This window comes from Eptatretus burgeri, chromosome 1, assembly GCF_056783735.1.
Source record: "Eptatretus burgeri isolate ZD-2024b chromosome 1, Ebu_testis_v1, whole genome shotgun sequence".
NCBI lineage: Eukaryota > Metazoa > Chordata > Myxini > Myxiniformes > Myxinidae > Eptatretus > Eptatretus burgeri.
Genome location: NC_140961.1, coordinates 126,705,227 through 126,732,422, shown reverse-complemented (window position 1 = coordinate 126,732,422; position 27,196 = coordinate 126,705,227). Strand labels below are relative to the sequence as shown.

General features: G+C 32.5%; 2 protein-coding genes across 2 annotated transcripts in view; both read right to left on the bottom strand.

Annotated features, from left to right (window-relative positions):
* The window catches only part of LOC147035373 (extracellular calcium-sensing receptor-like), a 69,195-nt gene that overhangs the window by 5,043 nt on the left and 36,956 nt on the right, over nt 1–27,196 (bottom strand). The window lies entirely within an intron of this gene.
* LOC147035374 (uncharacterized) lies at nt 10,817–14,594 on the bottom strand. Its single transcript, XM_085897203.1, has 3 exons — nt 13,189–14,594; nt 12,915–13,091; nt 10,817–12,817 (listed from the first exon to the last, which is right to left on the bottom strand). The coding sequence occupies exons 1-3, from the start codon at nt 13,279–13,281 to the stop codon at nt 11,630–11,632; spliced, it is 1,458 nt and encodes a 485-aa protein (XP_085753329.1). The 5' UTR covers nt 13,282–14,594; the 3' UTR covers nt 10,817–11,629.

Sequence of the window (27,196 nt, the reverse complement as noted above, 5' to 3'; positions counted from 1 at the left end):
TGGTTAATTTCATCGGTTCATTTGTTTCTTTCATTAATTTAGTGAGTCTTATACAATCCTTTTCTAATCGTTTTACAAACTCTTGTGAAGCATTTTTTCCACGATAATGTTCAAGTTTGTTATACTTTTCTCCAACAGATGATTTGATATAATAACAGAAACCACAAGGAATATGTTTTTGATATTTATTTGTATATGGTTCTTTTGGATTAGGAGAAGCAGTATTTATCTTTTTAAGGATACATTCAAAATCAGCGTATATCACAAATGGGTGCATGATAGATTTATTATAATCTTCAAAATAAATCTTTTCACCAGGTTTAGGCATTGTAATTACAGCTGATTTATGATTACTACAATATTTTGAATGTTGTTCTAATCGTTCTTTTGTATGAAATGAATTAAGACATCGCTTACAAGGATATATTTTGTTTGCTGTTCTGAATACCTGAGAAGAGATTAATCTTGATAAATTATTGATGTATGTGTAATGTGAATTCTTTCCAACACTAAAATATAAAAGGTCAATGTGTGTTTCTTCATTTTTATAGTTGTTTGAAATTTTTAATATTTGAATTTTGTTTGTATCCGTTAATCCATATACATTAATAGAAAGATTATTCTTTTTCTCAAATTTAGGAATATCTGTTAATGGCATTGGGAATTTAAAATCTTTAATGTCCAAGGTATTCTCATATTTCATATATTGTTTTACTCTTTCTGAATTACATTTTGGTGGATGTAAGTGAGCAAGAACAGACCAGAGAAAACATTTATTATCATTGTTCTTAATATTAACAACTGCCTTCTTTAGTTTTATTTCTTTTGGTAATTCAATATAAGAAGAAGCTTTAAGAGGGTTTGATTTTAGAATGTGTATATCTAAAAAGATGATTTTTTAATATTGAATCCACTTCCTACCACTGTATTATCAACATCCTCCTCTTGTCTTGATAGTTCTTCATAAACCCCACTATTCAAAAAATCTTGAAATGATGTTATAAAATGAAGATCTGTTCTCATATAAGGAGTTTGTTCTTCATCTTGTCTTTTCATATTCATTTTCACTCCCATATAAAACTTTAAAGTTTTTATTTCTTTTAATGTCTTTTTAATAAATTTTTCAACATCGGGTTTCACTATTTCAATTGATTCAGCTATTGATGATGGACTGGGTTCTCCAAATTGAAAAATCCTTATTTTTATATGCCCTTTAAATGCCTCATCAGTGTTTTTAATATAATAGTCTCCCTTTACTTTAAACTCATTTTTCTTGTGTTTTTGTGATTGAAGATGTTGATTATAACTACTCTTCAAAACATCCTTTGAACAGATATCACAATGTTTTCTTTCCAACTCAAGAGGAGATATTTGATGAAATAGATTAAATGTGTGTTTGTTGGTTCGGAGGTGTTTTCTATAATGTTTATATTCGTGATTACAAACATCGCAGTACGTTGTATTCACCATATTTATAGAATAAAACTTTGCTTAAACTAAAATTTTCTTGATGAAAATTTCGTTTAATTTATAGGTGAATCTGTGCTTAAAAACATTTTATCCTCCAACTTTTTCACTTAATAAATACAATGTTTCAAGACACAAAAGACAAGTTTCAATCAATCTCTTCATCTGTTAAAGATACTGAGAAATATGTCAAGGATGTAAAATTGAACAAAGATAAATATAACAACTATTGGATAAAAACTATTATGGTAAATAATATGAGTTCTTCAATTTCCTTCAGTGGAAGGGCTTTTAGTATACCTGGTAGAACATCAATTAAAGTATCTCTAACAAAAGTTTCTCCTCTCCTTCTAGTAATATATTCAAAACTAGAAAAAGCAATGAAACAAGAAAAAGTATCAAAGAACAAAAACCTTATGGATGAAGCTTTAGAAAGAAAAGATAAGACCATCTGTAATATGCAAGGAGAAATTTGTATTTTTTTCAACAACCCTAAAGATGTAAATCTTGATGAAATAAAGGATGTTAATATATCAGGTGAAATGACATTTCGTTCAATAGTAGTTAACGATAATTTTAAAATTACCTTTAATATAAAAAATGTTATCGTTGAATCTGATAATGAAAAAAGTATATCGATATCGATGGTAATATACAACTGAAAGTATAGATGAATTTCAGTTTAAGTAAAGTTTTACTTTATAAATATGCTAGACTTTCCTGATTCTCCATATGACAAATTTGAGAATTGTCCTGCGTGTGAAAGACAGGGATTAAACACAGAGTCAAAAGCCTATAAACAATGTATATTCTGTGATTATCTTCTAATTAATGATAATAAAAAATATAAAAAGGAAAATAATTCTTTTAGATTTACACCAAAAATGAATTACTTTACAAGATTGATTAGAGAAATGAATGTAAAGTATGAGGATGATAACACACCTTTCCTTACAAGGGAAGAAACTGAACGTATAAGAGAAATGTTCAAAGGATTGTTGTTGTATATTATTCATGGATGTAATTTTCAGGGAAATATCAACACAAGATATTGTATAAATAAAATAATGGATTATCTTGAAATTAAACCTGAACTTAGGATAAAATATAGAGTTTCTAAAAAAGCCAATAATAAATTAAATAACCTGTTTTTCAAATATATAAATGAATGATTTTTTACCTATTTGGGAAAATAAGATAAAATTTAACAACCATAAAAATCTCCCAAATTCATTAAGATGTCTCATAGTTGGTTCAAGTGGATGTGGAAAAACCTGCTTACTTTTAAAAATGCTCCTCACTCCCAACTTTTTAGATTATGATAATTTAATAATTTTCACAAAGTCGAGTTTTCAACCAGAGTATCAACTACTCTCACAAGGTTTTAATGCTGGTCTTCAAAAGAAGATATAATAGGTTTATTTAAACGTCAAAAAAACCTAAATGATTATAACATTGAAGATATAATTCAACTATTTTGTGATACACAGAGATGTAAAAAGAAATCAAATCTTATAACTTGTATTCTTAGTGATAATACGGATGATATACCGTCTCCCCAAGATTTGGATAAATCAAAAAGAACCTCGTTATCTTTGATGATTGTGTTAATGAGAGAAACCAAACGGTAATGGACAGCTACTACACAAGAGGGAGACATTCTTCTTGTAATTGTATTTATCTTAGTCAATCGTACTTTCAACTTCCTCGTCGTTCCATCAGAAACAATGCTAATACTTTTATTTTATTCAAGTTAAATTCAATAGATATCAATAATTTTTGGAGAGATAATTGTTCTACATTATGTAGTAAAAAGAAATTTGAGGATTATATGAAGCACACGACTGAAAAATATAAATATATTGTTGTGAAACAAGATGAGATATTAAGGGATATATTATATATAATTATAAACAATTACATATATAAATGACAACTATTATTATAAATCTTGTGGGTAAATCTGCTTCTGGAAAAAACTTTCATAAATCAAGGTTCTTGTGTAGTACAAATGAGAATATTGTAAATTTACTTAAAAAACACCCCGTGATACGCATTGTATCAACAACAACTAGAGCAATAAGACCTGGAGAAGTAAAAGGTGAAGATTATCACTATATTTCAGTGGAGGAACATATGCGATTGAGGAATGAAGGACAAATATTTGAGGAGGTTTCTCTTGGTACAACAAAATATTCACATTGTAAGAGTGAGTTAAAGAAACTAAAATCTGGTGGTGTTGGGATATTAGAAACTAATCCAGAAGGAACGAGACAAATTATTAAATATCTGAGCGGAGTGAAGATTTTATCATTCGGTTTTGATGTTGATGAAGAAACTCAACACAAACGTATGAAAAGCAGAGATGCAAGGATTAGTGAAGAAGAAATTACAACTCGCATTAATGTTAATAAAGAATTTGATGAAATATTTAAAGAAAAGGATTTATTTGAACACATCTACTTGAATGATGAAGAAAAGGAAAATTTCCCTGTTGATCTTTACAATTCATTAAATGATATTTTACAATAAATAAATGGATACAAAAGAAAGAGCAAGAAGATTTAAGGAACATCAAGAGTTGGTTTCAAAAGTTGTAAAACAACAGGAAGACATAAAGAAGAAACGCAGACAGAAACTAACGGGCGAAGAAGCATTTGAAAAAACAAGAGAAATTTTTTAAACCACTTTTAAAAACTTCCCAAGAAAAATGAAAGATGTTTCCACAGTTCCCACAGTAGAATATACTCCTAGAAAGCTTCAAATGTTAAAAGATTTCAGTCAAATGACGGAGGAAGAATTAGAGCATTTAGGAGAATTAGAATATGATGATGAAGGTTTATTTCAACAACTGGAAGAGATTAATCAACCCCTGATTATATTGTGAATGCTGTTCAAAACAATGAATATTCAGCGGATTCAAAAACCAAAGCAGGACTCATTCCAACAGAACAACCAGCAATATTTCATCTTGTTCAAGAAAAGGTATTGATATTTAATGATGAATTAAGGTTCTTAAGTTCTGCTCAACCCCTGTTAAACTAACTCCGAGATTAATGTTTCTTCTCACAAAAGATGGAAGACAAGGTTCAACTGTGAGGGATGAATCAAAGTATATTGATAAACCATTGGATATGGAAAATAATGATGATAGAGTATATATTGATTTGCTGAACACTCTAAATTATAAGGTTATTCTTTCTGGTAAAAGTAGGAAGAATGAGAAGGAGAAACACATTATTCAGGCTTTAAGTATCCTTGGTTCAGGTATTAGTTTTCTTCCAAATGACCCATCGCAATTAGTTAATAGACTGTTATTGTTGTTCGGCAGTAAGAAGGCTGGAAATAACAATTGTTTTAATGAAGCATCAGCCATTTTAGACCAGTTGATGAACATGAAAATAATTAATAAATCTCAATATAAAGACATTTTATCTCATATTAAATAAGATGAGAAGCACAATCCTGAGTTTTAATTTCACAACAAGCGACCACACATCTTCATTCCCATACCCACTACAACTTGACACAACAAAAGAATATGAGGCATCTTTATTGTCCATGGAGACTTATAATACCTTATTTAATATAACCGAGAAAAATGACAAGTTTAGTTATAATCCGGGAAGTGGATACAAAACGATAACAGTCTCACCCGGAGCATACGAGATTTCTCAAATATCTTCCGAAATTGCTCGTCTTATGAAAGAACAGGGTGATGAACCAAAAAATATTATTATAAACATTCAAAAACATACTTCAAAATCAACGATTAAAGTTAAAAATAACTACAAGGTTGATTTCACAATTGATAATTCATTTAGAGAGTTATTAGGTTTCTCCTCAAAAAAGATTGAAACTAATGGGACGTTTTACAGTGATAATGTCATTCAAATATCCTCAGGAATAAATTCGGTGTTAATTCACTGTGATTTGATTGATGGTGCTTATAATGATGGATTAAAAACAAATACAATATTTTCATTCAGCGCATACTCAACCCCAATTGGTTATAAATTCAATATGGAGCCTAAAAATTTGGTTTATCTACCTGTGTCAGGAAAAACCATACACAGAGTAAATTTTAGGATAACCGACCAAGATAATCGTGTGATCTCTTTTAATGGAGAAGTTATATCCATCAGAATTCACCTACGTGAAGTTTTTCAATAAATAAATACGATGGTTATTGTGAGGAAGCACGAGTTGGGAAAATATAAAATAATTACAGGGGATGGGATGTTCCTTTCCACGTACTAGAAGGGTGAAGGTATGTATCTTGGTAGAGGATACTATAAACCTAAGAGACAAAGGGGTGTTGGACATCAATTTAGAGGAGATGGGATAATTGATACTCTCATGGGTATTGGTTCAACTATTCTTAAACATAAAGACCTAATTGGTTCAACTGCTTCTGCTGTGGGAAATGTAGCAGGTGCTGTAAAGAGTATAATAGATGCTCAGAAAGAATCTCATAAATTACAAGCAATAAAAGAAATTAAGAAAGGTAAAACTCAGTTGTCCCCCCAAGAACGACAGAAAATAATTCAAATACTTGGATCAGGGTTTCAAAAGTTTTAACATCTTTTTTCCTAAATAAATACAAGTATGGAAGCAATTGATAGTATCTATGATTTGGATGATACTATTATTATCTCAAACTCCACTAAAAAGAAGATTACTTCAAGGTAAATGCAATAACTGGAACAGACTGGAATACAAATGGTACAAAAAGTTTTGAAATAAATAATCAACAAACCTATTTGAATCTCTCCGAAAGTTTCTTGTTGTGTAAATTTAAATTCACTAAGGCTGGGAATAACACAAACGCTACACTTGTAAATGATTTCTTCTGGAAAATGTTTGATAGTGTGCGATTGTATATTGGAACACAAGAAGTTGAAGCGGTTGATTATGTCTCTGCTGTATCTGAAATGATGAAATTTACACTCTATACATTCAGTGATAGAATGGGAAAGGGGTCTGTCGAAGGTTTTATTCCTGATATGTCAACGGGAACAAACACAGACCCTGGATATATTCAAAGGAAAGGAATGTATAATGATGATACAAAAGCAGAAAATAGTTTTACTGTGGCAGTTCCTCTTAAAGGTATATTTGGATTTTGTGATTATGATAAAGTTCTGTATGGTCTTAAAATTAGATTTCAACTACAAAGGAATGATAATGAAAATAGATTGCTTTTTGGTGTTGGTAATGCTTTTGGTGATCAGAATAAATTTGTAATTGAGGAGATGAGTTGGTATATCAGTGAATATACTCCTAATCTTAAAACAGAAGAGATGTTGAATCGAAGACTTAACTCAAAAAACCACTCAGTGTATCATACCTCAAAAGAAGATGTCAACACGTTAAACTCAATCAAACTACTTACACGTGGAATTTGGGTGTTCTGGAAGGAAAGCCACGATATCTGTGGATGATTTTTAAAAAGCCAGATGGTGATACTGCGACTGATAAGAATAATGCATTGAGTGATAATGCTAAGGTGAAACAACTTCGCGTTTCTCTAGATGGAACATTTTATCCACGAGATAGATTGGAAATTAATTGGGAAAAAAATGATTTTGCTGAAGCATACAAGTCTTACCAAAAGGTGTGTGAAAGTAATGGAAATAAAGAACCTATTTTGGATATGACAGCATTTAAAAGTTTGTATACAATCTATACGTTTGACCTGAGCGCTCAAAAAGAAACTATAAAGTCTAATCGAGTGGATACTTCCCTATACATTGAAAGAGGAGAGAGTGAAGAAGTTGATACATATTGTTTGCTTTTGGAAGAAACAGAATTGCAGATTAATACAGATAATGGTGTGATGATTAGTCTCACATAATTTTTTGTTAAATAAATGAGTGGCAAAGTACCAACTGGGGTATATGTTAATCAAATCAATCTTCATAAACTATCATCTTGTGTTCAAAATCAAAAGCCTTGTACGATTAACGTTAATACAATTCAGAGAAAAGGAGCAGTAAGAATTGATGTTTTGCTCACAAGAGAACAGGTTAAAATCTTGAATGACACTGGCTCACTTAAAATTAAAATGACAAAACCAATGTTGAAAAAATATTCAATAAGAGAGACGAGTGGAGGATTTCTCCCATTTCTAATTCCTTTATTTGCTGGTTTAAGTGCGGTTGGAGCATTGACGGGTGGTATTTCAACAGCGGTGAAAACTGCCAACGAAAAGAAGGCTCATATCAACTCCAGGCTCAAAAAGAATTGGAAAGACATAACAAAGAGTTGGAGAAACAAATTAGTGGAAGTGGTGTAATTGTAGATTTTGCTGAAAAACTTGAAGGTCTGCCTGATAAAGCGAGATTGTTAGTTGGAGATATGCTTTCTTCTATAGCACAAGCAGGTGTAAAATTAACGAAAAGAGGTAATGGATTATATCTTTCTAATAAATAAATGAGCATTGATGAGTGGTTGAAAGAATTTGGAAAGAATACAACATCAAATTTACAACTTGCCAAATATTGTAAGAAATTAAAAATTCATAATGTGGTTATTTGTATGAGAGATGAATTAACAAATGTGTCGAAACATACAAAGAATATTATTATGAACTTAGAAGATAATGATGGGAACGGTTCTCATTGGGTTTGTATTTTTAATAGTCAAGACAAATATTATTTTGATAGTTTTGGTCTTCCACCACCTGTTGAAGTCATAAAATTCTTACAGAATGGTGTTTATCAAACATTTCAAGTCCAAGAATTAAATTCCAAGTGTTGTGGTCAATTATGTCTATATGTGTTATTTCAACTCAACAAAAATAAAAAATTTTATGATATTATTTTTAATCTAATATAAATGACTTATGTTGGTAAAGATGGTTCTATCTTTGGTGTATCTCAAGAACTGGATATTGATTTATCAAATTATTACACAAAGGCACAGGCTGAACGACATAAATATAATATAAACAAAAATATTAACATGAAAAATGCTTATAAATTAAAAAATTATCCAAGCCCGACTGACGCAAATGACTTGGTGAGATTAAGCGATTTATCACAATATATATATACTTAAATAAAACGGCTGTGTATTCTAAAGATACAGAAGTGTTGATATTATCTCCAGGTCATACAGAATTCACAGTTCGAATTAAAATAAATTTTTATAAAGAAGGGCGTATCGTTTGTATGAGAATAGAACAATGGGGGTATGATATGAATGATTTAGGGTATAATTGGTCATTTAAAATTAACCTCGAAGACCTGGAACAATTAAATCAGTCTCGTAAGGAAGAATATTATCCACTTGGTATCGAGAATGAGTTTTGTGGAGCCACGATTAGTAAACAACAAATAAAAGAATTTAATAAGGGTAAATATAATAATGGTTTTGCCCTTGTTTATCTCATGAAAACAGAAAAAACAGGATTATATATAATAAGTAAGGAAATACAAAATGATTTAACTATGGGAAGATGGGGAGGTGTTTCGTGCCATAATATTATTCTAACATATATTTCTAATACATAAATGACAGCAAGAAGGCTTCAAGAAAATTATCATTTCTGTGTTCAAGCATACCTTCAAGAAAAGGGTATTCGGTATTTTAATAAATATGTTCTACAACATAAGAATGAGGTATTTTCAATAAAAGATTGGCATTATGCTGATGTTGATAAACCAACAACTTTAGATTTAATTAGAATGTTAAATAATGAAAAAATTATAAGGTTAAGAAAAGGTAAGGCTCTTTTAGAAATTCAAAAGAAATTTTATTGGTATCCTGTTGTAAAAAAATTATTTTGGATACAGGAATAACAAGAAATCCTGATGAATATATGTATAATATTCTATGGGGTGTAAACGATTCAAGTATAGTAAGGGATGAGGAAGGAGTTGAAGAAGAGAGGGAAGAGGAGGAAAAGGAGAAGGAGGAGAGAGAGAAGGAGGAAAGAGAGAATAGAGAGAGGGAGGAAAGAGAGAAGAGAGAGAGGGAGAAGAAAGAGAAGGAGGAAAAGGAGAAGAGAGAGAAGGAGGAAAGAGAGAAGAGAGAGAAGGAGGAAAAGGAGAAGAGAGAGAGGGAGGAAAGAGAGAGAATGAATAAATATCAAAATATGGAAACCAGTGAGATTCAAAAAAGAATAGAGGTATTACAGAAAATAACTCAACCCACCGAGGAGGAAAACAAAGAATTGACAAGTCTATTTGCAATACTTTCGACAAGACTATTAGCATCGACAAGATATAGATTTTAATTCAAGTTTTTTCTTAAATAAATGGAGGAGAGAGTGAAGGCATTTCTAAGGATTCTTTATGTTTTAAAAATTAAGATTCAAATGTGCATGTTGGAAACTAAAAGGTTTTTGCACTCTGCAGGAATTTTTCTCATAAATAAATGAGTTATTGTCTCAAATGTAAAAAGAAAACTAATACTAAAAATATTTCATATATTAAAAGTAAAAATAACAGGGTTATACAAAAAGGTATATGTTCGGTGTGTGGTTCAAAAAAAAATCAATTTATCTCCAAACACAAACTCGGAGGAGATATACAAAAGTTTTTATCAGGAAGTAAATTTACAACTACTGGAATACCAGGGGAATTACATCTTCCAGGTTATTCTTTCTGTGGTCCAGGCACAAACTTAGATAAAAGATTAGATGAGGCAGACAATCCTAAATCCTGGAGTAAACCAATCAATAGAGTTGATGAAGTGTGCATGAGACACGATATTGATTATGGGAATACCACAACGTTGGAAGAAAAGCATGAAGCCGATAGAGAAATGTTGTATAATTTGTCTCTGATACAAAATCCAACCTTGAGAGAAAAAGTTGATAGGTTCATCGTGAAGAAGATGATTAGTGCTAAATTGAAACTTGGACTTGGAAATTCAAAAAACTTATAGGCTCTAATGATGCCATTAAGACTGAAGAGCAATTAGCTGATGAATTACATAAACCAATATTCACAAAGTTTCAGAGAAGGAAAGTTTATTCCAAGGAAGTTGATTATATCTGGTCTGCTGATTTGATTGAACTCAATAATGATAAGGGGTACAAGTATGCTTTAACCGTTATTGATTTGAGGAGTAGATATGCGTGGGTTGTCCCTTTAAAAACAAAACAGGTAATACTCTTATGTTAGCTTTTCAACAGATATTTAATAAAAGTAAGAGAAAACCTAAGAAATTGTGGACTGATGAGGGTAGAGAGTTTTATAACAAGACATTTATGAATTTTCTAAAAAATAACAGTATTACATTATACAGTACCTTTAATGAAGGGAAGGCAGTTGTTGTTGAACGTTTTAATCGTACCTTAAAAGAGAGACTATATAAAAAATTCACACAACTCGGTTCACAACAATGGTCATCTTTTATTCAGGATATTGTGGATAAGTATAATGACACGATTCACACGTCAACGAATATGAAGCCATCAGAAACATTTACAAAATTAAAATATGAAAAAGAGATTAATGTCAGAAAACCTAAGTTCAAAGTTGGTGATATCGTAAGAATATATAGGTGGAAATCTCATTTTCAAAAGGGTTTTACTGAACGATGGACGAAAGAACTTTTTAAAATTGTTGATGTAATAGATACAGTTCCTTGGACTTATAAAATATATGAATTGGAAGGTGAAGAGATTTTAGGTTCATTTTATTCACAGGAATTACAAAAGACAAAACTAAGCAGATAATACACCTTTGTGGACACTCGAGGGCCAAGTCCGAGGTGTATAACAGTATATAATGTGTGTCAAGGGGGACGTTCTTAGATCTGTGAACCCCAAACACAGAATCCTCAACTGAATAGTCAAGGTTTAACTTTTGTTTGTGTGTGTGTGTGTAATGGGAGCAATAGGTTGGCGCTTCACTCCCTCCTACTATACACCGTTGTGGACACTCGAGGGCCAAGTCCGAGGTGTATAACAGTATATAATGTGTGTCAAGGGGGACGTTCTTAGATCTGTGAACCCCAAACACAGAATCCTCAACTGAATAGTCAAGGCTTAACTTTTGTTTGTTGATGTGTATGTGTGTGTGTCCCAACCCTCACATTCAAAATCTCAACCCCAACCCTCACATTCAAAATCTCAACCCCAACTCAATCCTCGCCCAACACAATGTCTTTTTCAAAATGAGATTTCCACCTATATATATATATATTTTTACGTTTTTTTTTTTTTTCTTCTTCCAATTCTGTCTTTTAAGGCTTTCAGGTTTGATGACGTAGAAAGAGGGAGTAAGCCTGCACTTTCTTCCCAGAACGAACAATGTATATTTTTTGTTTTTTTTCTCTTCTTCCAATTCTGTCTTTTAAGGCTTTCAGGTTTGATGACGTAGAAAGAGGGAGTAAGCCTGCACTTTCTTCCCAGAACTTTCTTGATCTTGCTCCCATCAAGCACCATCCGACAAAGAACTACATCGATAGGTTTAGATCCCAAAGAGTGATAGCAACTCCAAAAGTCTCCAAAATATAAATAAATAAAATAATAATAATAATAAATAAATAAATAAATAAATAAAAGCCCCCAAAAAAGTTTCAAGTGTCCAACATAAACCCAACTTTCCAAGTCTTCAAGGTATAACCACATTCCTGTTGAGTTTCCAAGATATGTATCACATTGTGAGTTATCAATCCAGAACCCACATTTCAAGTATTCAAAGTAAAACCAACTTACAAAGTCTCTTAAGGATAACTCATTTACTGATTTTTTCAAAATTTGTGAGTCTCCAAGGTAGGCCCCATATTTAGAACCATCTTGGCAGAACCCTTTTCCTGAGTCTCCAAGGTAGTTATTTAAACCATCAAGGCAGAACTCATTTACTGATTTTTTCAAAATTTGTGAGTCTCCAAGGTAGGCCCCATATTTAGAACCATCTTGGCAGAACCCTTTTCCTGAGTCTCCAAGGTAGTTATTTAAACCATCAAGGCAGAACTCATTTACTGATTTTTTCAAAATTTGTGAGTCTCCAAGGTAGGCCCCATATTTAGAACCATCTTGGCAGAACCCTTTTCCTGAGTCTCCAAGGTAGTTATTTAAACCATCAAGGCAGAACTCATTTACTGATTTTTTCAAAATTTGTGAGTCTCCAAGGTAAAACTTGTATTCTGGCTCATCAAGGTATAACTTGTTCAGTGGGTATTGTCTTGATAACTCACAATGAGTACTATTGCTGTAAAACTCTTTTTCAGGATTTTGCTGGTCTCCAAGGTATAACTCTTTGGTTGGGTCATCAAGGACGAACTCGTTCTGTGGGTCTTGGTCGCTCATAAGGTCTTCAACCAAGCCAACAATTTCGCCCCAAGTTGTAGCAAAAGCAGTATTTTCATTTCGTATTTCAGACACAATTTCCTGTGAGAGAAAATAATAATGTATTAATTAAGTTATTTAATTATTAAATGAGTATGCTTCAATCAAAGTTTGAAAATAGGAAAATAAAAAATCTTACCTCAATAGATAAGAGGTTTGAATCCAGTTCATCAACTTGAAGGTTTAGTTCCATAGAAGACAGAGAGTTCCAAGGAACACCAAAGTCATCCCACTCAAGGTCTTCAACCAAGCCAACAATTTCCCTCCAAGTTGTAGCAAAAGCAGTATTTTCTTTTTGTATTTCAGATACAATTTCCTGTGAGAGAAAATAATAATGTATTAATTAAGTTATTTAATTATTAAATGAGTATGCTTCAATCAAAGTTTGAAAATAGGAAAATAAAAAATCTTACCTCAATAGATAAGAGGTTTGAATCCAGTTCATCAACTTGAAGGTTTAGTTCCATAGAAGACAGACAGTTCGAGACAAGCACACAGAACACCATTGCCAGCAAGAACAAATGTTTAAAATGGAGCCTGGGTTTGAAGCTTTTATAGAGAAAGACTGGTGGGTGTGGTTTCCTTTGGAAATTCCCTGGGCAAGCCTAGGCAAGCCTTCATTGGGAAATTTTTCAAAACCATAACATCCTGTAATTTTCTAGTGATTTCTTTGTGAGTCAGAGATGAACTGGAAATGATGTAAGTGGGCGGGGCTTAGCAAAAGTAGGCGGAGCTTAGGAAAAGTGGGCGTGGCTTAGAAAAAAATACCTTATGAAAAGTGGGCGGAGCTTAGCAAAAGTGGGCGGGGCTTAGGAAAAGTGGGCGTGGCTTAGAAAAAATACCTCATGAAAAGTGGGCGGAGCTTAGCAAAAGTGGGCGTGGCTTAGAAAAAATACCTTATGAAAAGTGGGCGGAGCTTAGCAAAAGTGGGCGGGGCTTAGCAAAAGTGGGCGGGGCTTAAAGAAAAGTGGGCGGGGCTTATTGAATACCTTGTGGAAAGTGGGCGGGGCTTAACAAAAGTGGGCGGGGCTTAAAGAAAAGTGGGCGGGGCTTAACAAAAAATAACCTGTGGCTCAGGAGGTGGTCAAACAAGAGCATTAAGAGAAGTTTATCATTTCGTAATGGCACAAAAGGGGTATCTTAAAAAATATAAAGATTCAAATGTTTTGTTTATCAATATTTTAGATGGGGATTATTGTGCAAAGAAAATTAAACTATTGAAGGAATTTGAGAATGAACAAATCTTTATAGGTTCAATGAGTGAGCTGTTCAACCCCCAGGTGTTCAATTCAATGAGGTTCAACCTCCAAGTTAAAAGGGGAGACAAATAAATATACCTTGGGATAAAAAGGGGATTTATTTTTAGGGAAAAAAAATATAAATCGCTGAAAATCCCCCATTCATTTACATGGGGAAAAGTGAGCCAGAATCAGTATTCTTACCCTACTCATGTGACCTACGATGTCATAGGTGGGGACATTTTGTTCCACATGGATAGCCGGTCTTGGTTGTAAAGTTTCACCTTGATCTGTTCAGCCGCTTCAGAGAAGAATATTTTTGATATCGAATACATAATTTGTCATCGAATACATCATGTGAATCATGCATTCATCTTTCCCCCCAAGTTTCCAGTTCTTCCTTCCTGAGAGATTGTTCGTGTATACATGTTGTCCATCCTCTGCATCTTCTCTTACCCCTCATTCTTACCCACATCCCTTGTTTTTCCATCTACATCTGTTTTGTCACTCAACCTTACTGTTGGCGTTTCCCTCTTCTTTTGTGCTCTTCATTTTGCTTTGTTGCATCCTGATCCATTCTGTGTTCTCCCTCTTCCATGAGCCTCAAGTTTGTGTCCAAAAAGTTATCGTGGATAATACTTACCCCAAATTTTGATCAGATATTTCTGGCGAAAATGTATGGCTTTTTCATGAGTGATTTCGGTATTAATTAGTTATATCCTCATGTGCTCATCCAAAAATAATGAAAGCTGCAAAAGGTCATCTTAAACCTGTTCATGAGAATGAGACAAAATATTGTTGATTCACAACTTACCTTTTGACACAATACTGATTTTTCTGATCACACAGATGATAGTCATTGCAACAGCATTGCAAGGCAATGCATGGTGCAGTTTGCATCGAATTATATCTGGTCTGCCAAATAATACGATACTGCTGATAAAACAACATCCAATTACAACAAGCAATTGTACATCACAACCAGAGCTTCCAGTTTGTATACAGGGTAAGTCTCGATAAAGCTTCATCAAGAACCCGAGACATGTTGTTGTCACAAGACCCATGAGGACAAATGAGAGCAGAGTTATTGCGATGGGATCCGAGAAAGCCAAAAAATCGTCAGACATTCGCCAACAGTTCTGTTGCCTTCCTTTGGACCAAAATTCTTCTTCACATCGGAAGCACTCGTAAGAATCTTGTAAAAAAAAAAGAAATTCAAAGATTTTAAAATTATCTCAATTGTTCAATTTAATTTGTAAAACATAGTTAATGTGTTGCAAAACATTCCAAAGTGAACCATAATTTGCTCAATGAACAATTGTTTTTTTCTTTGTACAAACTTACCAACTTTTTGATTTATTTTGAGAATAAATAATTACTATCTTGGTATTTTGCACATCGGTATGGCTAATCGTGAGATCCAGGAGTATGAATGACTGAACTTCCTCAAGAGGATTGTTTAGAAAGTAGACAGGAGGGTTTGCCAGATGGTCCTTTCAGCGAGAGATGGTTCGAGGATGAGATTGATCAGCATATTGAAAGACCGATTCCAAGTGTTTGACAATGTTGTGATTTTTTTTTCAATGTTTAAAGAGATGGAAGAGGCTGCAGACTGCTTGTCTGAAGGTTGAAAGATGTCATGGAAGAGGGTGGAGTCTCCAGAGTTTTGGTTTCATCTTTGCATCTTTCCTTCACTTGTGTTTTTTCTGTCATATATTTTCCTGTTGTACTCTTCAGGATCCTAATCCTCGACCTAAATCTTCCTGCGATCTTTCTGATCATTTTAAAAGATCTTTTGTTTTACCCACTTTGTTGTCACTTTATAACTCAATGCATGTCTCATTGAAATATTTATTTGTCTATCCTGGCTTGTCATTGGAAGTCGACATTAAGCTGTTTAACGTCCTCTCGACATTTAGCCTTTTTAGGTTAGCCGTTTAAAAGTCGACATTTAGTTGTTTAAAAGTCAATGGATAAGGGAAGATTAAATGTAATAACGAGAGAGATGGAGAGGCCAATAACTGAAAATTTTCAGATAAAGGAAATTAGATGACCTTTGGTTTCAAAACCTAAACTACAAGGTCATGGTTTATTTTGATTGAGAGTTTTTTCTCTTAATTGAGCGACCTACCAAGACTAATGGGCTCCACCTGCCTGAAGCAACTGGTTTTAAGGTGTCAGTGAGTTAACTTTCACTTGTACACCAATTAGTGTAAACATCTCCACTACGAGATGAAGGGTGCCAGGTCAGAGCAAGTGTGAGAGCATGTGCCGGAGCAGTGCATCACTGCATCCACTTTCTGCCGGTACTCCAGGGGCCTGCATCGAGCCAACCCCCAGGCAGATGCCTGACCCATCCCCAACGTGTTGAAATGCCAATCAACCTGCTGCAACCACGCGGCACCTGGTCAGCCCATTGGCCTCATCCACTTACGAGGCTCCCTCGCTGAGAGAATCTGCTGAGCAGGATCAGCATCAGGAAAACGAGCCACATGTCTATGCAGCCGCAGCTGATGCTTATGGACATGCAGGTAACAAATCTCATTTGAGTCTCTCTCAGCAACCGATCGTTGGACACAGTCTGACGAGCGATATCCAAGGATTCTCTGAAGAGAGAACTGGCACCAAAGGAATTAAGTCTCTGTCTCAGATCCCTGGTCCAGTCCAAGTCTTACTTCCGTAGATCATGACACCCCATGATCCAGTGAATTCCTGACTCCCCAGGCCCGACCCAGATGTTTATTGACCTCAGGCTCACAGTCAGCAGAGACATGAATATCACTGCAAGGAAAGATAATCTCTCCAGGACTTCAATATCCTCACTACAAACAGGTACAGACAAGAAAGCAGCATCCAATATGTCATTGAAAGTCTGGATCTTAGTTTTGACCCAGGAAACCCATAATCCCAGCAGCTCCGACCGGTCATTCAGAATCTTGCGGGCCCCCAAAAGGACATCCAGTGACTGCAGAGATGAAGACATCAGCAAAATCAAGGTCAGAGATCTTGACATTCCCAAATGATGCACCGCAGCTTCACCCCTCTGACATCCTCCCCAGCATCCAAGCCATATAAGCGCTGAAAAGTGTGGGGGCCAGTACACACCCATGACAAACTCCAATAACAACTGAAAAGAAGTCAGAGATGGTATCTCCACATCTCACAGCACTCTCATTCCCAGAGTATATTTCAAAATCTGATTGAACAGTTTTGGTGGCACACCAGGAAGACCAAGAATCCTCCAGATGGCTCCCGATTCACTGATTTTAATGCTTTTGCAAAGATCGACATCAGTAGGGTGAATGCACTGATTCTGGCTCACTTTTCCCCATGTAAATGAATGGGGGATTTTCAGCGATTCATTTTTTTCCCCTAAAAAGTAAACCCCCTTTTTCCCAAAGTATATTTATTTGTCTCCCCTTTTAACCTCGGGACACTTTTTTTCAATTAACCAATGCAATAAGATAAAGATTTGTTCAAGTAGTAAAGTTGAAATGTGATTTGTAAAAGGTGATTCTTAAGAAATATCTGAAACATGTAAGCCTCGGGCCACTTTTTCAAATAACCAATGCATATTGTTTGGCTCACTCATTGAACCTATAAAGATTTGTTCATTCTCAAATTCCTTCAATAGTTTCATTTTCTTTGCACAATAATCCCCATCTAAAACATTTAAAAAACAAAACATTTGAATCTTTATATTTTTTTAAGATACCTCTTTTGTGCCATTACGAAATGATAAACTTCTCTTCATGCTCTTGTTTGACCATCTCCTGAGCCACATATCATTTTGAGATTATCGTAAATTGTTTTTTCATTGTTCATTTGATAACCATCAAAGTTTTCAGTCCATTCAAGGATATTTATTTTTTTCTTTACATCCTCTAACTTACTAGTATTTAAATTGATTCGCTTATTTGTTTTATTTACCTTTGTTTTAGTTATTTTTTTCAATAAGACTCATTTGATATTTTTCTCATTTATATACCAAGAGTGAGATTTTTTCCACTCTTTAGTTTGATTAATACTTGGTTTGACCATTTATATATTGTGAAAAAACACGGCGGTAGCCCTTAAAAACCCCTAACCCATCTTCCCATTTTTAAAACACAATCTATTTTTTACACTCTATCATACAATATCCAGATGGAACACAATCTATTCCATTATCTAAAATAAATCTCTTATCATCAAAGGCTTCTAATGCCTTTTTATTTACTTCTTCACGACATATGTTATGTTTATAACTTCTTATTGTATTCATTTAACGATATTCTTCTTTCTTATTCATCAAACAATTATAATAATTTCTAAAAGTTCTTGATTTCTTTATTACATATTTCTTTGTTCGCTTTAACCTCATCAATCTGATCACCATACTTATAAGCATATGCCTTTGCTGTCAATCCAATAAACTCACTCATTACTTTTCCACCCAACTCATCCTTAAACTTACCAATAACCTTTTCATTCTTTTTGGAAAATAACTCACTCTTCTTACTAAAATTACTTGTATCATATCCTCCAATATTTTTCTTCATATCTCTGTAAACATCATCCGTTTTTATATCTAGGATAAAACTATCAGTGTCCATATACAACAATGAAACATTTTCACCATTCTCTTTCTTTAAGCCATTATACAAATAATCATACATCAATATCTTTGATAAATCAAGAACTGCTGTTCCAATATAAATTGGTTTATCCATTACAATACTTTCCTTTTCCATATGAATAGCAGAAAAGTTCTCTGAAAAAAACCTCTTCTCTCTTAAAACTTGGTTTATTTATCAATCTCGAAGCTTCTTTCCAAGATGTTGCAAATCTAATGTTTTGCCTGTTTCTAACATTCTCCATTGTCTTTCCAAAGACAGCATTATTCATCAATTTATAGAATTCCCCTTCAAATTTTACCTTTGTATTTGGTCTCATATCTGTATTGAATTTAATATTCTTTTTCATCCAAGGACTTTGTTTAAATTTTAAAACTCCATGAATTTTAGCGACTCTCAATCCTTCTCTCAAAAACTGTTTCAAGCTTCTCTGATGCAAAACATATCCCTCTTTATCATAGAATGTTGTTAATAACTTTTCTGTTGATTTGCCTTTAATATTAAAACTTTAATGATAATCACGTAACCATTCTTTCTTTGGGGTTTCTTTCTCACATGCAAAAGGAAGGTCTTTATGCTTATTATGAATATCACTCGGGTACCTCAAATCAACTTCAAAATAATAACCTTCTTCTTCCTCATTCAATTGCTCTTGAGAAGAAATAACAATATTCATCAAAGCCTTTTCATAATCCTTTTCTTCCACCCACTCCAATTTAACATAAGGCAGAGATTGAGACATTGCCCATCCATACAAATTATTAGCATCAAAATACATCAAATAATTACTGTCTTTTTCACAATCATAATTTGGAAGATATTTATTATTTGCTTTAGCATATCCTTTTGAACATACTTGTGATATTCCACCTCTCTTGGACTTCTCAATCATCAAAAGCATATCTACATCACTGATTAAATCTATATCTTGTTTTGTCATTTTCAGCATTGCACTCGGAAGCTAAACCAGGAGCTGTGAAATAGTGGGCAGGATCTAATCCAAAACAATTTTTATTCTGACAGAGTGATCTAAAAGCTTCAAACACATCAGCTAACAATAAAACATCTGTTTTTAGATACAAATCATGATATTCTCCAAGGTTCTTTATCTTAAATATTTTCCATATTTCTTGTGAGTGTTTATGTTCCTTATCACTTATCTCTTCTTCATAAAGGTTATTATGTAAACTTTCTTTTGAAGGAAGTTGTGTTTCTTTAAATCTCATAAATGAATCCATATAATCATAAGGATAAATTCCCTCACTTGTAAGAATTTTCTCTTTACTTTGAATTTCATTCCTTGTTTGAATTTCCTCTCCAGTTCGAATTCCCTCTTTAATCAGAATTTCATCTTTAATCAGAATTTCCTCTTTCATTATAATTTCATTCATTGGTTGAATTTTTTTTATAAATAGAATTTCATCTTCAGTTAGAATTTCTTCATTAATTTCCTCATTAATTAGAATTTCCTCTTTACTTTGAATTCTCTCTTCAATCTGAATTTCCTCTTTAATTAGAATTTCCTCTTTTGGAAAGATGAATTAAGATTTGGAAAAGACCCCGTGGAGCTTAGATTTGATGCGAGGTAGGCTCGTGGTGTTCCCATAAACTTGAAAGAATCTAGAAACCGAATACGAGTTAAAGGTTTTGTGAATATCATTTTTGTAAATGAAATATACTTTTGACTTGTGTTTGTTATGGCAGAAATATTCCCTGGTGTTTTTTAAAGTTCATTTATAAATAGATGTGTATCATAGTTGGCGCTGTTGTGAAGAAAGACTGGAATAAAAGAAGGAAATTTATAATTAAGATTACAAAAGGAATGAGCGGGACCTCTATATTTACCAGTAAGATGACAATGATCCCTCACTTGAGACTCCTCAATTTCCCCCTCACAAATATGACAGATATTGTTCTTTCTAAATTCTAATTTTTCTTCTTCGGTTAATTTCATCGGTTCATTTGTTTCTTTCATTAATTTTGTAAGTCATATACAATCCTTTTCTAATCGTTTTACAAACTGTTGTGAAGCTTTTTTTCCACTATAATGTTCAAGTTTATTATACTTTTCTCCAACAGATGATTTGATATAATAACAGAAACCACAAGGAATATATTTTTGATATTTATTTGAATATGATTCTTTTGGATTGGGAGAAGCAGGATTTATCTTTTTTTAGGATACATTCAAAATCAGCATATATCACAAATGGGTGCATGATAGATTTATTATATTCTTCAAAAGAAATCTTTTCACCAGGTTTCGGCATTGTAATTACAGCTGATTTATAATTACTACAATATTTTGAATGTTGTTCAAATCGTTCTTTTGTATGAAATGAATTAAGACATCGCTTACAAGGATATACTTTGTTTGCTATTCTGAATACCTGAGAAGAGATTAATCTTGATAAATTACTGATGTATGTATAATGTGAATTATTTCCAACACTAAAATATAAAAGATCAATTTGTGTTTCTTCATTTTTATAGTTGTTTGAAATTTTTAATATTTGAACTTTGTTTGTATCCGTTAATCCATATACATTAAAAGAAAGATTATTCTTTTTCTCAAATTTAATAATATCTGTTACTGGCATTGGGAATTTAAAATCTTTCATGTCCAAGGTATTCTCATATTTCATATATTGTTTTCCTCTTTCTGAATTACAATTTTGTGGATGTAAGTGAGCAAGAACAGACCAGAGAAAACATTTATTATCATTCTTCTTAATATTAATAACTGCCTTCATTAGTTTTATTTCTTTAGGTAATTCAACATAAGAAGAGGCTTTAAGAGTGTTTGATTTTCGAATGTGTATATCTAAAAAGATGATTTTTAAAAATATTAAATCCACTTTCTACCACTGTATTAGCAACATCCTCCTCTTTTCTTGATAGTTCTTCATAAACGCCACCATTCAAAAAATCTTGAAATGATGTTATAAAATGAAGATCTGTTCTCATATTAGGAGATTCTTCTTCATCTTGTCTTTTCATATTCATTTTCACTCCCATATAAAACTTTAAAGTTATCATTTCTTTTAATATCTTTTTAATAACTTTTTCAACATTAGGTTTCACTATTTCAATTGATTCAGCGATTGATGATGGACCGGGTTCTCCAAATTGAAAAATCCTTATTTTTTTGTATGCCCTTTAAATGCCCCATCAGTGTTTTCAATATAATAGTCTCCCTTTACTTTAAACTCATTTTTCTTGTGTTTTTGTGATTGAAGATGTCTATTATAACTACTCTTCAAAACATGCTTTGAGCAGATATCTCAATGTTTTTTTTCCAACTCAAGAGGAGATATTTGATGAAATAGATTAAATGTGTGTTTGTTGGTTCGAAGGTGTTTTTTATGATGTGTATATTCGTGATTACAAACATCGCAGTACATTGTATTCACCATATTTATATAATAAAACTTTGCTAAAACTAAAATTTTCTTGATGAAAATTTCGTTTAATTTATAGGTGAATCTGTGCTTAAAACCATTTTATCCTCCAACTTTTTTCACTGAATAAATACAATGTTTCAAAACACAAAAGACAAGTTTCAATCAATCTCTTCATTTGTTAAAGATACTGAGAAATATGTCAAGGATGTAAAAAAAAAAAAAAAAAAATGGATATGATGAGTTCTTCAATTTCCTTCAGTGGAAGGGCTTTTAGTATACCTGGTAGATCATCAATTAAAGTATCTCTAACAAATGTTTCTACTCTCCTTCTGCTATTATATTCAAAACTAGAAAAAGCAATGAAACAAGAAAAAGTATCAAAAAACAAAAATCTTATGGATGAAGCTTTAGAAAGAAAAGATAAGACCATCTATAATATGCAAGGATAAATTTGTATTTTTTTCAACAACCCGAAAGATGTAAATCCTGATGAAATAAAGGATGTTAATATATCAGGTGAAATGACATTTCGTTCAATCGTAGTTAAGGATCATTTTAAAATTACCTTTAATATAAAAAAATGTTATAGTTGAATCTGGTAATGAAAAAAAGTAGATAGATATCGATGGTAATATTATTAAATATGAGTCAAGATGCAACAAAGTATAGATGAATTTCAGTTTAAGTAAAGTTTTACTTTATAAATATGCGAGACTTCCCTGATTCTCCATATGACAAATTTGAGAATTGTCCTCCGTGTGAAAGACGGGGATTAAACACAGAGTCAAAAGCCTATAAACAATGTATATTCTGTGATTATCTTCGAATTAATGATAATAAAAAATTTTAAAAGGAAAATAATTATTTTAGATTTTCATGAAAAATGACTTATTTTTCAAGATTGATTAGAGAAAAGAATGTAAAGTATGAGGGTGATAACACAACTTTCCTTACAAGGGAAGAAACTGAATGTATTTGCGAAATTTTCAAAGGATTGTTGTTATATATTATTCATGGATGTGACTTTCAGGAAATATCAACACAAGATATTGCATAAATAAAATAATGGATTATCTTGAAATTAAACCTGAACTTAGGATAAAATATAGAGTTTCTAAAAAAGCCAATAATAAATTAAATATCCTGTTTTCCAAATATATAAATGAATGATTTTTTACCCATTTGGGAAAATAAGACAAAATTTAACAATCATAAAAATCTTCCAAATTCATTAAGATGTCTCATAGTTGGTTCAAGCGGATGTGGAAAAACCTGCTTACTTTTGAAGATGCTCCTGACTCCCAACTTTTTGGATTATGATAATTTAATAATTTTCACAAAGTTGAGTTTTCAACCAGAGTATCAACTACTCTCACAAGGTTTTAATGCTGGTCTTCAAAAAGAAGATATAATCGGTTTATTTAAACTTCAAAAAAACCTAAATGATTATAACATTGAAGATATAATTCAACTATTTTGTGATACACAGAGATGTAAAAAGAAATCAAAACTGATAACTTGTATTCTTAGTGAAAATACGGATAATATACCATCTCCCCAAGATTTGGATAAATCAAAAAAGAACCTCGTTATCTTTGATGATTGTGTTATTGAGAGAAACCAAACGGTAATGGACAGCTACTACACAAGAAGGAGACATTCTTCTTGTAATTGTATTTATCTGAGTCAATCGTACTTTCAACTTCCTCGTCGTTCCATCAGAAACAATGCGAATACTTTTATTTTATTCAAGTTAATTCAATAGATATAAATAACTTTTGGAGAGATAATTGTTCTACATGATGAAGTAAAAAGGAATTTGGGGTTTAAATGAAGCACACGACTGAAAAATAGAAATATATTGTTGTGAAACAAGATGAGATATTAAGGGATATATTTTTTGTTTATAAACAATTACATGTGTAAATGACAACTATTATTAAAAATATTGTGGGTAAATCTGCTTGAGGAAAAAACTTTCATAAATCAAGGTTCTTGTGTAGTTCAAATGAGAATATTGTAAATTTACTGAAAAAACACCCCGTGATTCGCATTGTATCAACAACAACGAGAGCAATAAGAACTGGAGAAGTAAAAGGTGAAGATTATCACTATATATCAGTGGAGGAACATAAGCGATTGAGGAATGAAGGTCAAGTATTTGAGGAGGTTTCTCTTGGCACAACAAAATATTCACATTGTAAGAGTGAGTTAAGGAAACTAAAATCTGGTGGTCTTGGGATATTAGAAACTAATGCAGAAGGAACGAGACAAATTATTAAACATCTGAGCGGAGAGAAGATTTTATCATTCGGTTTTGATGTTGATGAAGATACTCAATGCAAACGTATGAAAAGCAGAGATGCAAGTATTAGTGAAGAAGAAATTACAACTCGTATTCATGTTAATAAAGAATTTGATGAAATATTTAAAGAAAAGGATTTATTTGAACACATCAACTTGGATGATGAAGAAAATGAAAATTTCCCTGTTCATCTTTACCATTCATTAAATGATATTTTGCAATAAATAAATGGATGCGAAAGAAAGAGCAAGAAGCTTTAAGGAACATCAAGAGTTGGTTTCAAAAGTTGTAAAACAACAGGAAGACATAAAGAAGAAACGCAGACAGAAACGAACGGGTGAAGAAACATTTGAAAGAAAACAAGAGAAATTTTTAAAACCACTTTTAAAAACTTCCCAAGAAAAAATGATAGATGTTTCCACAGTTCCCGCAGTCGAATATACTCCTAAAAAACTTCAAATGTTAAAAGATTTTGATCAAATGACGGAGGAAGAATAAGAGCATTTAGGAGAATTAGAATATGATGATGAAGGTTTATTTCAACAACTGGAAGATATTAATCGACCCCCTGATTATATTGTGAATACTCTTCAAAACAATGAATATTCAGCGGATTCAAAAACGAAAGCAGGACTCATTCCAACAGAACAACCAGCAATATTTCATCTTCTTCAAGAAAAGGTATTGATATTTAATGATGAATTAAGGTTCTTGGGTTTTGCTCAACCCCCTATTAAACTAACTCTGAGATTAATGTTTCTTCTCACAAAAGATGGAAGACAAGGTTCAACTGTGAGGGATGAATCAAAGTATATTGATTAACCATTGGATATGAAAAATAATGATGATAGAGTATATATTGATCTGCCGAACACTTTTAATTATAGGGTTAGTATTTCTGGTAAAAGTAGAAAAAATGAGAAGGAGAAACACATTATTCAGGCTTTAAGTATCCTTGGTTCAGGTTTTAGTTTTCTTCCAAATGACCCATCGCAATTAGTTAATATACTGTATTTGTTGTTTGGTAGTAATTAGGCTGGAAATAATAATTGTTTTAATGAAGCATCAGCCATTTTAGACCAGTTGATGAACATGAAAATAATTAATAAATCTCAATATAAAGACATTTTATCTCATATTAAATAAGATGAGAAGCACAATCCTGAGTTTTAATTTCACAACAAACAACCACACATCTTCATTCCCATACTCACTACAACTTGACACAACAAAAGAATAAGAGGCATCTTTATTGTCCATGGAAACTTTCATACCTTATTTAATATAAATGATAAAAATGATAAGTTTAGTTATAATCCCGGAAGTGGATACAAACTGATAACAGTCTCACCCGGAGCATATGAGATTTCTCAAATATCTTCCAAAATTGCTCATCTTATGAAAGAACAGGGTGATGAACCAAAAAATATTGTTATAGACATTCAAAAACAAACTTCAAAATCAACGATTAAAGTTAAAAATAACTACAAGGTTGAAGTCAGAATTGATAATTCATTTTCAGAGTTATTGGGTTTCTCCTCAAAAAAGATTGAAACTAATGGGTCGTTTTACAGTGATAATGTCATTCAAATATCCTCAGGAATAAATTCGGTGTTAATTCACTGTGATTTGATTGATGGTGCTGATAATGATGGAATAAAAACAAATACAATATTTTCATTCAGCGCATACTCAACCCCAATTGGTTATAAATTCAAAATGGAACCCAAAAATTTGGTTTATCTCCCTGTGTCAGGAAAAAACATACACAGAGTAAATTTTAGGATAACCGACCAAGATAATCGTATGATTTCTTTTAATGGGGAAGTTATATCCATCAGAATTCACTGACGTGAAGTTTTCCAATAAATAAATACGATGGTTATTGTGAGGAAACACGAGTTGGGAAAATTTAAAATAATTACAGGGGAAGGGATGTTCCTTTCCCCATACTACAAGGGTGAAGGTATGTATCTTGGTAGAGGATACTATCAACCTAAGAGACAAAGGGGTGTTGGACATCAATTTAGAGGAGATGGGACAATTGATACTCTAATGGGTATTGGTTCAACTATTCTTTAACAAAAAGACCCAATTGGTTCAACTGCTTCTGCTGTGGGAAATGTAGCAGGTGCTGTAAAGAGCATAAAAGATGCCCAGAAGGAATCTCATAAATTACAAGCAATGAAAGAAATTAACAAAGGCAAAACTCAGTTGTCCCCCCAAGAACGACAGAAAATAATTTGAATACTTGGATCAGGGTTTCAAAAGTTTTAACATCTTTTTTTCCAAAATAAATACAAGTATGGAAGCAATTGATAGTATCTATGATTTGGATGATCCTATTATTATCTCAAACTCCACTAAAAAAGAAGATTACTTCAAGGTAAATGCAACAACTGGAACAGACAGGAATGCAAATGGTACAAAAAGTTTTGAAATAAATAATCAACAAACCTATTTAATCTATCCAAAAGTTTCTTGTTGTGTAAATTTAAATTCACTAAGGCTGGGAATAACACACACGCTCCACTCGAAAATGTTTGATAGTGTGCGTTTGCACATTGGAACAGAAGACGTTGAAGCAGTTGATTATGTCTCTGCTTTAACTGAAATGATGAAATTTACACTCTATACATTCAGTAATAGAATGGGAAAGGGGTCTGTCGAAGGTTTTATTCTAGATATGTCAATGGGAATAACCACAAACCCTGGATATACTCACAGGAAAGGAGCGTCTTATGACGATGCAAAAGCAGTTATTAGTTTTCCTGTGGCAGTTCCTCTTAAAGGCATATTTGAATTTTGTGATCATGATAAAGTTCTGTATGGTCTTAAAATTTGATTTCAACTCCAAA